Raw genomic sequence first — 16,210 nt, forward strand, 5'->3', positions numbered from 1 at the left:
CAAGACCGTCTTTAAAGATAAATCCTTACAAGATGCCGATACCAGCGGCACAAACGGAGGCCTGATCAAAGCATCCAAAACTAGCTTCAAATCCCACGGAGGCACCATCCGTCACTGAGGTGGACGCAGCAACTTAACACCCTTCAAAAAACGCACTACCTCAGGCACAGACGCGAAGGACTTTCACTGAAGCTTCCCACGAAAACATGACAAAGCTGCCACCTGAACCTTCAGTGTAGACAAGGCCAGACCCCTATCAACACCATCGTGCAAAAATTCCAAAACTTCCGCCACCGAAGAGCGAAACGGCCGAACTCGATGGTCTTCACACCAGTGCTCAAAGATTCTCCAAACCCGGACATACGCCAAGGAAGTGGATCGTCTACGGCAACTCAACATCGTAGCAAAGCCACTGGACGAAAGCCCCTTCTTCTTCAACTTGTGCCGCTCAAGAGCCAAGCCATAAGCGAAAACCGAGCCGGAACCGGCATGATTATCGGGCTTTGACACAGAACTGATCCCAACAAAGGCAGGGCCGCCGCCCCTGCCAACCGCACCAGGTCTCCGTACCATGGTCGATGCTGCCAATCCGGAGCTACCAGAATCACCCGACCGAAGTGATGTTCGATGCGCTATATTACTCGACCGACTAACAGCCACGGAGGAAACACATACAGTCACTCCCGAGGCCAAGGCAACAGAAGAGCGTCGATTCCCTCCGCTCAAGGGTCTCTTCAGCGACTGAAAAAACAAAAAATCTCTGAACTTGCGCATAGCGAGCCGTTGCCCTAAGATCACCGAAAGTCCCCAGACCGACACAACTCACTGGAACACTGACCGAAGAAAAGACCACTCTCTGGGATCTAGAGTGTGCCTGCTGAGATAATCTGCATCTATGTGACCTACCCCGGCCACATGCGCTGCCAAGAGAGCCTGAAGATGAGTTCAACTGCGCCGCCAAGGCTCTTCGTCCTCCCTTGACGGTTGACATATGCTACTGCCATGGCATTGTCACAGAGCACTCGGACTGCCTTGTGGCGAACCACCGACGTCAAGGCCTGGAGCACCACCCGAATGGCCCGAGTTTCCAGCCGGTTGATGGACCACTCTGCTTCTGCCCGAGACCACCGGCCTTGAGCTACCTGACCGAGACAATGTGCCCCCCAACCTTGCAGACTGGCATCCGTGACCATTACCAGCCCCTGTGGGGACTCCAACGGCATTCCTGTTCCCAAATTGCGCGGGTTGAGCCACCAGCGGAGACTGAGACGAGGGGCCACCGACAGCGGACAACACATTTCCAAGTCCTGCGACAGAGGGGACCAACGACTGAACAGAGCTGACTGTACCTGACGCATGTGCGCCCTGGCCCACGGAACTACCTCTATGGTCGCCGCCATCAGGCCCAGGACCTGACGATAAGTACGGGCCGTCGGCGCCTTCTCTGCAAGGAACCGACAAATCGGACCCTGTAACTTGGAACCAAAAGGCTGCACGAAGGAAAGTGAAGATAAGCTTCCGTCAAATCCAGGGAAGTGAGAAACTCTCCTTTCCGGACCGCACCAGTGACCGACCGCAACGTCTCCATCCGGAAAGAGGGCACCTTGAGTGCCGCATTGACCCTTTTGAGATCTAAAATGGGACGAAAAGTGTCCTCTTTCTTGTGGACCACAAAATAGATCAAATAGCACCCTGAGCGTTGCTGATCTGAAGGAACAGGAACCACGGCTCCCAATGCGAGCAGCCACCGCAGAGTGTCCCTCACTGCTGCCCTCTTGCTCCAAGACCGACAGAGGGATTCCAGAAACACTTCGGGAGAACAGCGCATATCCGCCTCGAAACACCTTGAGAACCCACTGATCTGACCTGATTTGGGCCCAGCTCTGGTAAAACAGACTCAGCCGAGCCCCAACATGCACCAGAGCCTGAGCCCGCACACCTTCATTGGGAATTGCGGCGTGAATACTAACCTCCTACGGAAAAGCCACGCCCTCCGCGACGATTCTCACGAAAGAACTGTGCGCGCTGGAAAAACCGACCCCTAGAGGTCCTACTACTATTAAACATTTCTATAGCACTACTAGACTTATACAGCGCTGTCCAAATTAACATGAAAAGACAGTCCCTGCTCAACAGAGCTCACAATCTAAATTGGACAGACAAACAGACAGCTAGGGGTAGGTCCCACTCGATCTGCCCGGCCTATACCGCTGAGCCTCCCTAAACCGTCCCCGAGAGGAACTAGTTCTGGCCCCTGCCTTGAACCGAAAATCTGGAAGCCATAGAACCTTGGTATCACTAAGACCTCACACTAACTTGTCCAAATCTTCTCCAAAGAGCATAGCTCCCTTAAGTGGCAGAGACCCACAACCATAGCCATATTTTTTGTCTGAAGTAGGCAACAAATCATAAAAGCCTCAGACAAAAAGGATGAACCCATGTCCAAGTCGGCTAACTCCTGACCCCCAGAAGAACCAACATCTACCGAATCATCCAGGAGCTTCTCGGCCCAACGAAAACATGCCCGAGCTACCAGACCCCCACAAACTGAGGCCTGCAGGGCTAGAGCCGACAAAACAAAACTACGCTTGAGAAAAGATCCCAACTTCCTATCCTGAGGATCACGGAGGGCCGTTCCTCCATCAACCGGGATAGCCGTAGCTATAATTACTGCCGTCACTACTGCATCTACCGTGGGAGCCTTAAAGGAATCCCTATCGTCCTGAGGGAGGGGATAAAGCCTCGCCATTGCCTTTGCCACCTTACACGGCAAATCCCATTCCTGACAAATCATCTCCCGGAGATCCTTGTTCATAGGGAAGGATCACGCCTGACGCTGAATGCCCTTCACCAACGGATCCTGGACAGTTTCCCCCAAAGCCACCTCAGGACCAAACTGAAGGGTGGACGACACCTGATCTATGAGTTCTGACAGCTCATCTCTATGGAAAATCCGCACTATTGAAGGATCCTCTCCAGGAATCCACCAATCCTGCTCCTGAGAGCCGTCAATTCCATCTGACTCCCCCAGATCACTAAGCACAGCTTCTGCAGCTACAGGAGAAAAACATTGCCTGTCCTCTGACCACTCTAACCGTGGTCTCTCAGCCAAGACGGAAATAGCCCCCTCTTCCAATTAGGGGGGGGGGGGTCCCGATCTCCAGGCCTGATACCGCGTCCAGACAAAATCTGGAGGAAAGCCCACCATTCCTGGACCGTCATTAGGCCCTTTTGTGCCAAAAACGGAGGCCGCAGGCCCAAAAACAGCTGGCTCCACGGGCCGCGTCAGACTCAAGATGGCGGCTGTTCCCGCCGAAACTGTTCCCGCTGACAGCGGCCCTGCCTACGCTCCCGCTGACCCGGAGACTCCCGACACCATCGATCCCTCCGCGGTCAAGTCGGGGGGTGCCGCAGCCACCTTTATAGGTGCACCGCAAAGCTACACTGAGCACCCGGCGCCTCTACCCCTCGCCACGAGCACACGCGACATCGGAGGAGCTGGGCCGCCATAAACCACGAGGGAAGGGAAAAGCTGTTCCGCAAACGCGCCAAACCAAAAACTCCCTCACACTGCAAAAGCACTGAAGAAAGCGCTGCTCTCTCGTTCCAGCAAGGAATCGAAACCCCCGTTCGGTCCGCTGAAAATAAAGAAATAAATGCCCTTAAAGGCACAGTACTCCAACTCTGGCAGCTGGAAATTGTAAGGCACTCAAGGCTACAATACTGAGAAAGCAGCCGAGGCACAAAGCTGCCAAGCAAAACGAAATAGAATAACTGACCTTAAAGGCACAGTACTCTAATTCTGGCATCTGGAAATTGTAAGGCACTCAAGGCTACAATACTGAGAAAGCAGCCGAGGCACAAAGCTGGCAAGCAAAATGAAATAGAATAACTGACCTTAAAGGCACAGTACTCTAATTCTGGCATCTGGAAATTGTAAGGCACTCAAGGCTACAATACTGAGAAAGCAGCCGAGGCACAAAGCTGGCAAGCAAAATGAAATAGAATAACTGACCTTAAAGGCACAGTACTCTAATTCTGGCATCTGGAAATTGTAAGGCACTCAAGGCTACAATACTGAGAAAGCAGCCGAGGCACAAAACTGCCAAGCAAACAGAAATAGAGAGCAGCACAGGGGGAGGGACCCAAACATAGGTGTAACACCCCAGGGGGAAAAACTGGGCCCCACCAGACCCAGGGCCCCAAAGCACTTTTTTTTTTTTTTTTTTTTTTTTTACACACACGTACAGGGTACTGCAACAGAATAAAGTTTGGAAGGAAAAAATCCTACGACCCAATGACAAACTACCTCACCAGATTATTGGAGACTGCACAGGCTGTCAACTGCTACCTCTGCTGAGACTGAGAAAATACTGGCTAGTGGAGGTTCTGCACAGGTTATATATACAGGCTTCAAAAGCTTAGTGTTTTCTCAGTCTCCCTCTGCTGGTAGGAGGACATAACCCACGCGTCTTGACCGGTCTGGAGGGTCGCTGAGGAAATCAAAATTCGCGATGGTGGCAAAAAATAGCACCAAAACAGGAGAAAAAAAACCCATACGGGCAGCCAAAAAGGCCGCTTCCGACGACGAAAGGAAACTTAATGGGGAAAACTCTAGAAATAGCGGAAAAAAGGAAAAAAAATTTTTAAAACAAGACGAAAAGACACGAACGGAAAACTTTCCGACCACTTCCGAGCGGAAGCGGCGAAAGACGCGTGAGGGGTCTCCTTGAGGCGCAGAATGACTGTAAACAGCCGTCTGGAGCCGCGGAAAAAAGAAGACTGGTGAGCACACTCGCGTTCGGGCGGGAAGACGGTCGCGCATACGCAGTGTGCATGCACACGAGAGGGCTAGCAAACGTTGTTGCTAGTGAAGATCTCCGATCGGAGGGGGCTGCCATGGACGTCAACCCATCTGTGAGAACAAGCAGCCTGCTTGTCCTCGAAGAACAGATAATTAATAGTTACAACAATTTAAAAGAACTTGGCGTGAAGGTTATCTTTGCTAAAACAATCCCTTCTTTTTCAAGTACAATGCACTACCAAGGTGAGGGTGTGCTGCAGAACTTAATATTCCCATTCAACGATGAGCTACTACTAACAGCAAGTATGAAGAATGACTGATACACTCAAAAGTACATTTGTTTACAGTTTTGAATTGTGTCGTATTACATTGATTTAAAGATAAATTACATTTTCAAGTCAAGTTCCCGTTCTGTAACTACATGTGCAGCATGGATTTTGCTCAATAATAAAAGCTAAAATTGCATCACAAGTTATCACCTTTGAGAGCTGCCAAACTTGGCACTTAACTGAAGATATACTATGCACAAACAAAATTTACTTTGCAATTTAAGCAAACAAAATTTCTAACTTTAATTCTAAGTAATTATTAGTACTTACAGTTCTTAAAAGCTTTTCCACTTACTACAACTTTACTGAATTTAACCTCAACTGAGTACGTAGCTGTGGTGATTCTCAAACGCTCAATACAAGTATATTGATAAAGGTAAAATTAGTCCTTACCTGATAATTTTCTTTCCATTAGTCCCAACAGATCAATCCAGAGACGAGTGGGTTATGTCCCTCTCCAGCAGGTGGAGATAGAGAACCTCAGAGGTTTACTATATGTGGAACTGTGCATCCACCTTAACCTCAGTATTGTCGATACCAAAGCAATGGAAGAAGAATAAATACAACATGGAAGTCCTCTCCTGCCTCTATAAAGTCCAAATAGACTCCTCCTCCACCACTCCTGTCCATATCTATCCAAAGTGGTAAACTGTAGTTTGATGAGCTGTTCCATCCTCATTTCTTTCTTTTTATAAGGAACTTAAACAAGCATGATTAAAAAAACAAAAACAAATAGCACAAAGCAACAAAGGGCAGGCCTCTGGATTGATCTGTTTGGACTAATAGAAAGAAAATTCCCAGGTAAGAACTAATTTTACCTTCCACAGCGTCCCACAGATCAATCCAGAAATGAGTGGAATGTACCAAAGTCATCCCGAAGTGGGGTGAGACCACAGATATCAAACAAGCCCCAACAGGTAGCACAGTTGCCAGAATCCAAAAACTGAAGGAAGCGGGAGGGGTGCAATCTCAAGAGAACTCGCCATCTCGAGACGGAAGAAGAAATGCCCTCCAGGACCAGTAGAAGCAAGATAACCCTAGTTATAAAAATGGAGCCAGGACCAACCACCAGCAGGAAGAGTACTCCACAACCAGACAAGGAGCAAAGCCACTTGATGACTTAACGAGGAAGGGCGACATCCGCAGAAGAAGCCGGGTCTAATCCCCTGAGATGCACCATCCGAGTCCCAAACTGCAGAATCAAAACTAACATCTGCATAGACAGCACCCCAGGCAGTAGAGAGCCAACCCCTAAAGACTCACAAGTCAGTGACAGAGCAAGGCTCAACAGATATATTCAGAAAAGGCCATGATAGCCAGAAACCAGGCTAGAACTGCCATGCAGGCCAGCGAGACAAAAACCTAAGGCTCGAAGCCAGCAAGGATTCCAGGCTATCCCACCGGGGCCGGAACAAGGCCTGACAGCCAGAAAATCAAGCAAGATACAAAACCAGAGAGGAAGGTTAAATCGAGTACCCACAAGGAGACCAAGGCCCACATTCCGAACCAGCCAGAGGTGGAATGATGTTGCCCTGTGGCAATGAGGGTAGGCTCGCCCACTAGAGACTGGACAAACCCGAAAGGCAGAGAGGGAGTCCTGCTTCCCTACCAAATGGAGCAAGTCTCGACATTCAGATATGGAGCAAGGCTCAACATCCAAAAAAGGAGCAAACTTCGACATCCATAGACACCTGGAGACGGAGCCCTTCTCTAGGTACAAGAGTAGTCGAACATGGCTGTTTACACCATTGTGCACTACAGATAGCAAGCAGCAGCGGGATGTTACCCAGCGACCTCTAGATCCCTGTACTCGCTCTCAGGTGGTTGCTGAACTAATAAGCTATGGGTACACTGCAGGAGCTCCATAACAAACACTAGTTGTCTCAGAGAATGAAAAGAAGCACATGGAGCCACTGCTGATGCTGTGGATACCGTGGAGACTGCCACAACACAGACCACAATAAGTCCCCATACAGCCTCCCAGCAATCCTCCAGGAGGCAGACTAACAGAAAAAACACCTGTAGCATATCAGGGAGCATCTAGTGAACAGCCTACTCGACTATCGGCCAATGTTGCTACAGGGATGCAGTCACACCAAGGCAGAAATTGTACTATGAGACTAAATCCCTCTAGAATCCAGCACTCACTGTAGAAAAGGTGTCGCTAGACCCCAGGACACCAAGGTACTGCAACCACTGGTACAGGAATGCACGAATGCCTCCCCCAAGAAGCTAGGGTCCTAAGGCATACACAGCCCCTCCCCCCAGACCAGAGTCCACCAGAAGCTGGCCTTCACAGTCTGGCGCAGGCACTACACAGGGTACCAAGGGGCTGCGCTAAGCAGTAGCAAGAGAGCAGTGAGGTCACCACACAAGAACCCAGGTTGCCAATATTAAACCACCTGAAGAAAGCCCTACGGTAAACTATCACATAGAATGCCGCAACTCAGCAAAAGAACCCATATAAAGGAGAACACACATCTGTGTCAACCATGAGCTTGAAACCAGCACTGAAATCATGAAACACAGGTAGGAGAGGACCCCCAAGGATATGCATACTGTGGATAACCAACACTACCACATCCGTATTGGTAACACAGAACAGTGGCAGCTGGCAATCCCAAGCCAATATCCTATCACTGCCCCAGAGCCCAAGAGACGAAAGGAAATAAAGAAAATACCTGGACCAGGGAGACAACCCAGGCCCCAGGATGTACGCCACCGAAATAGAGTCATATCAAGGTAGGGACAACCCTCAAAGTAAACTGGCCTCAGATCTCACTCAAAAGGAAACGCAGTCACAATAGACAGAAAACGCCAGTGGGCCCCATCCCAAAATAGCTGTAAGGACACAGCACTTTTTTTTATTTATTTATTTATTTTTTAACAAACTACGGCTCACAGCCATCATGCCCCAAAAGGGAAAGAAAACGGACACCACAAGGCGCACAGGAAAACTAGCATCCGCTGTGTAGAGTTGCACTACGGCCCTACAAATATCATCTATAAGCCAGAGGGGAGCAACAGGGAGCCTGGAGGGCAGGGCAGGAAGCACATGAAAGCGAGAGACTGGAAATAGTGATCTGTTTAAACTGAGCTGAAGCATACTTAACAAGATGGCGGCTGCTGGTGAACAAAAAAACCACGGACTGGCAAAAAATGCATAGCCCCCTCCCCCCCCCGAGTGGCACAGCCAAGCCTCCTGGACAGCACACATCCGACGAACGTACAGCCCCAGGCCCGCCAGTGGTACTCAGGAAACCGCTCTGACATATATCGCAGATCACTACCATGTGGGCGGTAACAGGGAAAGGCAAAACTGACATTGCACTGATTCCCAGTCATGGCTGAAATCCCCCACAAGGGAGGAGAAGAAAACAGAGCCAAATACTTGCGCTTTCCCAGCAAAGGTCAAAGTACTCCTAGCGTTGGCCTGCTGGAAGGCAAGTATACCAGGAAGGGGGAGGAGGGGAGGGACCGGCACCACCAGGTGTACCCCAACATGGCCGAGTCCAGCCAAGACCCCGTGCGCAACTAAACCGGAGGGATGCAATCACACCAATGAGCAAGGCCCATCAAGAGAGCTGCCCAGGACAGGTCCATCCACCTGCTGAGATAGAGAGAATACCGAGGTTAAAGTGGATGCACAGGTCCATATATAGTAAACTTCTGAGGTTCTCTCTATCACTACCTGCTGGTAGAAGGACATAACCCATTTGTCTCTGGATTGATCTGTGGGACGCTATGGAAATGCATAACAAACAGCTGATGAGAAAATGCATAAGATAAGATTTTTAAAAACAGGATTTAGCAAAACTGATAAAAGATATACATATACTCTATTCAAAAACACATAGCAAGATCATGAATAAATCAGGATAAAAATAAAAAAGTGGCCTAGAAATAAATGCAAAAGAGCTACATATATGAAGCTGGCAAGATGTTATTACGAAGAATATAGCTTCAAGTACCACTGCTTTGATAATTATGCTCTTCCATACAATTTCCCCTGGTATATATCTTGTAACCATAATAGTAATTAAGGCCTTTATAACTACTCTTCTCTGAGGTTGAATTCCCCTAGTGATTTCACATCTCTGCATCCTTAATCATTCATGAGTACACACTCCAGTTATCTGTTAAATCAGACTTTTGTGCCTTCATGAATTATACCATTAAAGATAGAACATTTTATTGGATTTGGACCAAAAAAAAAAAAAAGTTTGGAGTCACATATGATTTCCCTAACCAAATTTTCAGTCAGCAGCTATGTAAAAGGATTAATATGACTAACATATGGTTTTGACAATGTTTTGAAATGTAGCTCTGACAGTTTTAAAAATTCTAAATGAAGTGCTCTATCCATTTATTACTGAACATGGAAGTTGTTTGCCTAAAGCATGCCTACTATAAGGAAACAAATATTTTATATCATACAACCCACAACATTAGTTGAAATAGCAACACAACTGCAAGCAGAAACAAAGCTTTTTCTGGCTTAAGCATAAAAGCTATCACTAAGCCAAAATTAGACAGTTTTCGAAAAGCAAGTCACTGGAAGATATGGTTATACTTACGGATCAATAGAAATTTTGATACAGGACATGTTCTTATCCCTCTGTTTATTATCAGCTGCATTCACTAAGAAAAAAAATTACATTTGAGATGCAAGCAGTAAAACAATGCTGTATTCTCTGTGAACAGCAGGGCTACATAAGTGTGTGATATCATGTAATAGTGCTGACACAGAACTTCTTAGACTGCTCTTGTAAAAGCAGGAAAACTTTTCACAGGCATATGTGTAACTTCCTGCCCTGCCATATTCTCAGGAGGCATCATCAGTCTGATATTAATACTGAAGAAGCTGAGATTATATGGCCGATTATCCAACTGTCCATGAAGAATACCCACCCATTACAGGTAATCAACTTTGCTTTCTCTATAGACACAAAAGATGAGTTAGCCACACATCTATATATCTATATATATCTATATACTACCGTGTTTCCCCGAAAATAGGACATCCTCCGAAAGTAAGACCTAGTAGAGGTCTTGCTTAAATTTGAAAATATAAGGCATCCCCCGAAAATAAGACCTAGCAGGGGAGGCCTTATTTTTCGGGGAAACATCGGGGTCACCCCCCCACCCGAGATCGCCGGCTCCCCCCCTCGATCAGCGGCTCCCCCCGCCCTCAGTCACTCCCGGAACCAACCTCTTAACCGCTTCCTTTCACCTTCGCACTCACCGCAAGCAGCAGGGCTGGCCACTCCTTCCTTCCGTGTCCCGCCCTCGTCTGACGTTACGTTACGTCAGGCGAGGGCGGGACACGGAAGGAAGGAGTGGCCTGCCCTGCTGCTTGCGGCGAGTGCGAAGATGAATGGTGAAAGGAAGCATTTAAGAGGTTAGTTACTTCCGGGAGCGACTGAGGGCAGGGGGAGCCACCAATCGAGGAGGGGAGCCGGCGATCTCGGGGGGGGGGGGGGAGTGACCCCGATGTTTCCCCGAAAAATAAGGCCTCCCCTGAAAATAAGACCTAGCAGGTCTTGGGGAGCAAAATTTAATATAAGACACTGTCTTATTTTCGGGGTAACACGGTAGTAAAAAAAAGCCCATTTCTGAAAGAAATGAAACGGGCGCTAGCAAGGTTGTCCTCTAATGGCAATTATGTTTTTAAGGGAACTGTTAAGAGAAAGTATGTGTGTGAGAGAGAGAGAGTGAGTGAGTATCTGTGAGACAGTGAATGAGTATGTGTCAGAGAATATGTGTGAGAGAGAAAGACTGTGTGTCAGAGAGAGAGACAGAATGTGTGTGTGTGTCTGTCTATGTGAGAGAGTGTAGTGTGTGTCCCCTGTGCCCCAATTATGCTCTCCCCCCTGCATTCATCCATTTGAAGCAAACATCCTCTGTGCCCTGCCCCCTTCATCCATCCATGTGCAGCATCTCTCCCCTACACCCTCCATCCATCGTGGTGCAGCAATTCTCTTCCGTCCCTTGCCCTACATGTGCATCAACTCTGCATTCTCCCCTGGCCTCCATCCACCCATATCCAGGGCCCCCCCTCCCTCCCTCCATCTCTCTCCCCTCTGAGTTCCAGGCCCCCTCCCTACCTCTCTCTCTGTGTGCCCTCCGAGTTCCAGGAACCCCTCCCTCCCCTTCGAGTTCCAGGACCCCCATTCTCGTTCGAGTTCCACACCCCCGCGCCTCCCTCCCTCCTCCCCTTCGAGTTCCAGGATGACCCCCTCCCCTTTGAGTTCCAGGACAACCCCCCTTTCCCTCCCCTTCGACTTGCAGGACGCCCCCTCCCCCCCTCCGAGGTCCACACCCCCATACCTCCCTCCCTCTCTCTTTCTGCCCTCCAAGCACGACCTGTCCTCCGGCAGTCCCTTGCCTTCCTAAGTGCTGGCTGTGTTTTAAAAATTCTTACCTTGGGGTGCAGCGTCCACAGTGAAGGCGAGCAGCGCTTCACACTGCCTTCGCATGTGTCTCGCTGAGACACATGCGAAGACAGTGTGAAGTGCCGCTCGCCTTCACTATGGACGCCGCACCACAAGGTAAGAATTTTGACAATACAGCCAGCACTTAGGAAGGTGAGGGGCTGCCGGAGGACAGGTCGTGCTTGGAGGGCAGAGAGGGAGAGAGAGAGAGGGAGGGAGGCGCGGGGGCTGGCAACTATACAGAGTTCCCTCAAGGGCAGGGCGATTATGAACCCTACGAACACTACACGGCTTCAGAACGTTGGAGGTGCGAATTATTATATATATATATATATACACACATATATACACAGTGCAATCCGCTGAAGTGCAAGGGTCTGGGACCAAAGAAATGCATGCAGTTAACCAGAGTGTGCACTTAACCATTGTGACCCAAAGAAGCTTGATATTTGATAAACATATGTACAGTACTATTTATTATACGTACAGTATACAGTCTCCGTTAAAGCGAATGCTACATACCTGTAGAAGGTATTCTCCGAGGACAGCAGGCTGATTGTTCTCACTGATGGGGTGACGTCCACGGCAGCCCCTCCAATCGGAAACTTCTCTAGCAAAGTCCTTTGCTAGTCCTCGCGCGCACCGCGCATGCGCGGCCGTCTTCCCGCCCGAAACCGGCTCGAGCCGGCCAGTCCAGTATGTAGCCGTGACATGACCCTCAAGAGCCAGCCCCGCCTGGGCGTAAGTGAAGGAAATGCAATCTGCTAGCCAATTGGATATGGTGCGTTTCCCTACAGCCACTCCCCTCCTATTGGGATCAAAAGAAACAAACAATTGGGCGGACTGTCTGTGGGGCTGTGTCCGCTCCAGGTAGAAGGCCAATGCTCTCTTGCAGTCCAATGTGTGCAGCTGACGTTCAGCAGGGCAGGAATGAGGACGGGGAAAGAATGTTGGCAAGACAATTGACTGGTTCAGATGGAACTCCGACACGACCTTTGGCAAGAACTTAGGGTGAGTGCGGAGGACTACTCTGTTATGATGAAATTTGGTGTAAGGGGCCTGGGCTACCAGGGCCTGAAGCTCACTGACTCTACGAGCTGAAGTAACTGCCACCAAGAAAATGACCTTCCAGGTCAAGTACTTCAGATGGCAGGAATTCAGTGGCTCAAAAGGAGGTTTCATCAGCTGGGTGAGAACGACATTGAGATCCCATGACACTGTAGGAGGCTTGACAGGGGGCTTTGACAAAAGCAAACCTCTCATGAAGCGAACAACTAAAGGCTGTCCTGAGATCGGCTTACCTTCCACATGGTAATGGTATGCACTGATTGCGCTAAGGTGAACTCTTACAGAGTTGGTCTTGAGACCAGACTCAGACAAGTGCAGAAGGTATTCAAGCAGGGTCTGTGTAGGACAAGAGCGAGGAGCTAGGGCCTTGCTGTCACACCAGACGGCAAACCTCCTCCACAGAAAGAAGTAACTCCTCTTAGTGGAATCTTTCCTGGAAGCAAGCAAGACGCGGGAGACACCCTCTGACAGACCCAAAGAGGCAAAGTCTACGCTCTCAACATCCAGGCAGTGAGAGCCAGGGACCGGAGGCTGGGATGCAGAAGAGCCCCTTCGTCCTGCGTGATGAGGGTCGGAAAACACTCCAATCTCCACGGTTCTTCGGAGGATAACTCCAGAAGAAGAGGGAACCAGATCTGACGCGGCCAAAACGGAGCAATCAGAATCATGGTGCCTCGGTCCTGCTTGAGTTTCAGCAAAGTCTTGCCCACCAGAGGAATGGGAGGATAAGCATACAGCAGGCCCTCCCCCCAATCCAGGAGGAAGGCATCCGATGCCAGTCTGCCGGGGGCCTGAAGCCTGGAACAGAACTGAGGGACTTTGTGGTTCACTCGAGATGCGAAGAGATCCACCAAGGGGGTGCCCCACGCTTGGAAGATCTGGCGCACCACTCTGGTGTTGAGCGACCACTCGTGAGGTTGCATAATCCGGCTCAGTCTGTCGGCCAGACTGTTGTTTACGCCTGCCAGATATGTGGCTTGGAGCACCATGCCGAGACGGCGAGCCCAGAGCCACATGCTGACGGCTTCCTGACACAGGGGGCGAGATCCGGTGCCCCCCTGCTTGTTGACATAGTACATGGCAACCTGGTTGTCTGTCTGAATTTGGATAATTTGATGGGACAGCCGATCTCTGAAAGCCTTCAGAGCGTTCCAGATCGCTCGCAACTCCAGGAGATTGATCTGTAGACCGCGTTCCTGGAGGGACCAGCTTCCTTGGGTGTGAAGCCCATCGACATGAGCTCCCCATCCCAGGAGAGACGCATCCGTTGTCAGCACTTTTTGTGGCTGAGGAATTTGAAAAGGACGTCCCAGAGTCAAATTGGACCAGATTGTCCACCAATACAGGGATTCGAGAAAACTCGTGGACAGGTGGATCACGTCTTCTAGACCCCCAGCAGCCTGATACCACTGGGAGGCTAGGGTCCATTGAGCAGATCTCATGTGAAGACGGGCCATGGGAGTCACATGAACTGTGGAGGCCATGTGGCCCAGCAATCTCAACATCTGCCGAGCTGTGATCTGCTGGGACGCTCGCACCCGCGAGACGAGGGACAACAAGTTGTTGGCCCTCGCCTCTGGGAGATAGGCGCGAGCCGTCCGAGAATCCAGCAGAGCTCCTATGAATTCGAGCTTCTGCACTGGGAGAAGATGGGACTTTGGATAATTTATCACAAACCCCAGTAGCTCCAGGAGGCGAATAGTCATCTGCATGGACTGCAGGGCTCCTGCCTCGGATGTGTTCTTCACCAGCCAATCGTCGAGATATGGGAACATGTGCACCCCCAGCCTGCGAAGTGCCGCTGCTACCACAGCCAGGCACTTTGTGAACACCCTGGGCGCAGAGGCGAGCCCAAAGGGCAGCACACAGTACTGGAAGTGACGTGTGCCCAGTTGAAATCGCAGATACTGTCTGTGAGCTGGCAGAATCGGGATGTGCATGTAGGCATCCTTCAAGTCCAGAGAGCATAGCCAATCGTTTTGCTGAATCATGGGGAGAAGGGTGCCCAGGGAAAGCATCCTGAACTTTTCTTTTACGAGATATTTGTTCAGGGCCCTTAGGTCTAGGATGGGACGCATCCCCCCTGTTTTCTTTTCCACAAGGAAGTACCTGGAATAGAATCCCAGCCCTTCTTGCCCGGATGGCACGGGCTCGACCGCATTGGCGCTGAGAAGGGCGGAGAGTTCCTCTGCAAGTACCTGCTTGTGCTGGAAGCTGTAAGACTGAGCTCCCAGTGGGCAATTTGGAGGTTTTGAGGCCAAATTGAGGGTGTATCCCTGCCGGACTATTTGAAGAACCCACTGGTCGGAGGTTATGAGAGGCCACCTTTGGTGAAAAGCTTTCAACCTCCCCCCGACTGGTAGGTCGCCCGGCACTGACACATGGATGTCGGCTATGCTCTGCTGGAGCCAGTCAAAAGCTCGCCCCTTGCTTTTGCTGGGGAGCCGAGGGGCCTGGCTGAGGCGCACGCTGCTGACGAGAGCGAGCGCGCTGGGGCTTAGCCTGGGCCGCAGGCTGTCGAGAAGGAGGATTGTACCTACGCTTACCAGAAGAGTAGGGAACAGTCTTCCTTCCCCCGAAAAATCTTCTACCTGTAGAGGTAGATGCTGAAGGCTGCCGGCGGGAGAACTTGTCGAATGCGGTGTCCCGCTGGTGGAGAGACTCTACCACCTGTTCGACTTTCTCTCCAAAAATGTTGTCCGCACGGCAAGGCGAGTCCGCAATCCGCTGCTGGAGTCTATTCTCCAGGTCGGCGGCACGCAGCCATGAGAGCCTGCGCATCACCACACCTTGAGCAGCGGCCCTGGACGCAACATCAAAGGTGTCATACACCCCTCTGGCCAGGAATTTTCTGCACACCTTCAGCTGCCTGACCACCTCCTGAAAAGGCTTGGCCTGCTCGGGGGGGAGAGCATCAACCAAGCCCGCCAACTGCCGCACATTGTTCCGCATGTGTATGCTCGTGTAGAGCTGGTAAGACTGGATTTTGGCCACGAGCATAGAGGAATGGTAGGCCTTCCTCCCAAAGGAGTCTAAGGTTCTAGAGTCTTTGCCCGGGGGCACCGAAGCATGCTCCCTAGAACTCTTAGCCTTCTTTAGGGCCAGATCCACAACTCCAGAATCATGAGGCAACTGGGTGCGCATCAGATCTGGGTCCCCATGGATCCGGTACTGGGACTCGATCTTCTTGGGGATGTGGGGATTAGTTAGAGGTTTTGTCCAGTTCGCAAGCAATGTCTTTTTGAGGACATGGTGCAAGGGAACAGTGGACGCTTCCTTAGGTGGAGAAGGATAGTCCAGGAGCTCAAACATTTCAGCCCTGGGCTCGTCCTCCACAACCACCGTTAAGGGGATGGCCGTAGACATCTCCCGGACAAAGGAAGCGAAAGACAGACTCTCAGGAGGAGAAAGCTGTCTTTCAGGAGAGGGAGTGGGATCAGAAGGAAGACCCTCAGACTCCTCGTCAGAGAAATATCTGGGGTCTTCCTCTTCCTCCCACGAGGCCTCACCCTCGGTGTCAGACACAAGTTCACGAACCTGTGTCTGCAACCTCGCCCGGCTCGACTCGGTGGAGC

The 16,210-nt window shown here is 50.4% G+C and overlaps 1 protein-coding gene across 1 annotated transcript in view; it reads right to left on the reverse strand.

The window, feature by feature from the left end:
• Nucleotides 1-16,210, reverse strand: part of TOP2B (DNA topoisomerase II beta) — a 507,457-nt gene that overhangs the window by 406,136 nt on the left and 85,111 nt on the right. The window contains 1 exon segment of the mRNA XM_030205679.1: nt 9,711-9,774. Coding sequence (XP_030061539.1) covers nt 9,711-9,774 — 64 coding nt within the window.

This window comes from Microcaecilia unicolor, chromosome 1, assembly GCF_901765095.1.
Source record: "Microcaecilia unicolor chromosome 1, aMicUni1.1, whole genome shotgun sequence".
NCBI lineage: Eukaryota > Metazoa > Chordata > Amphibia > Gymnophiona > Siphonopidae > Microcaecilia > Microcaecilia unicolor.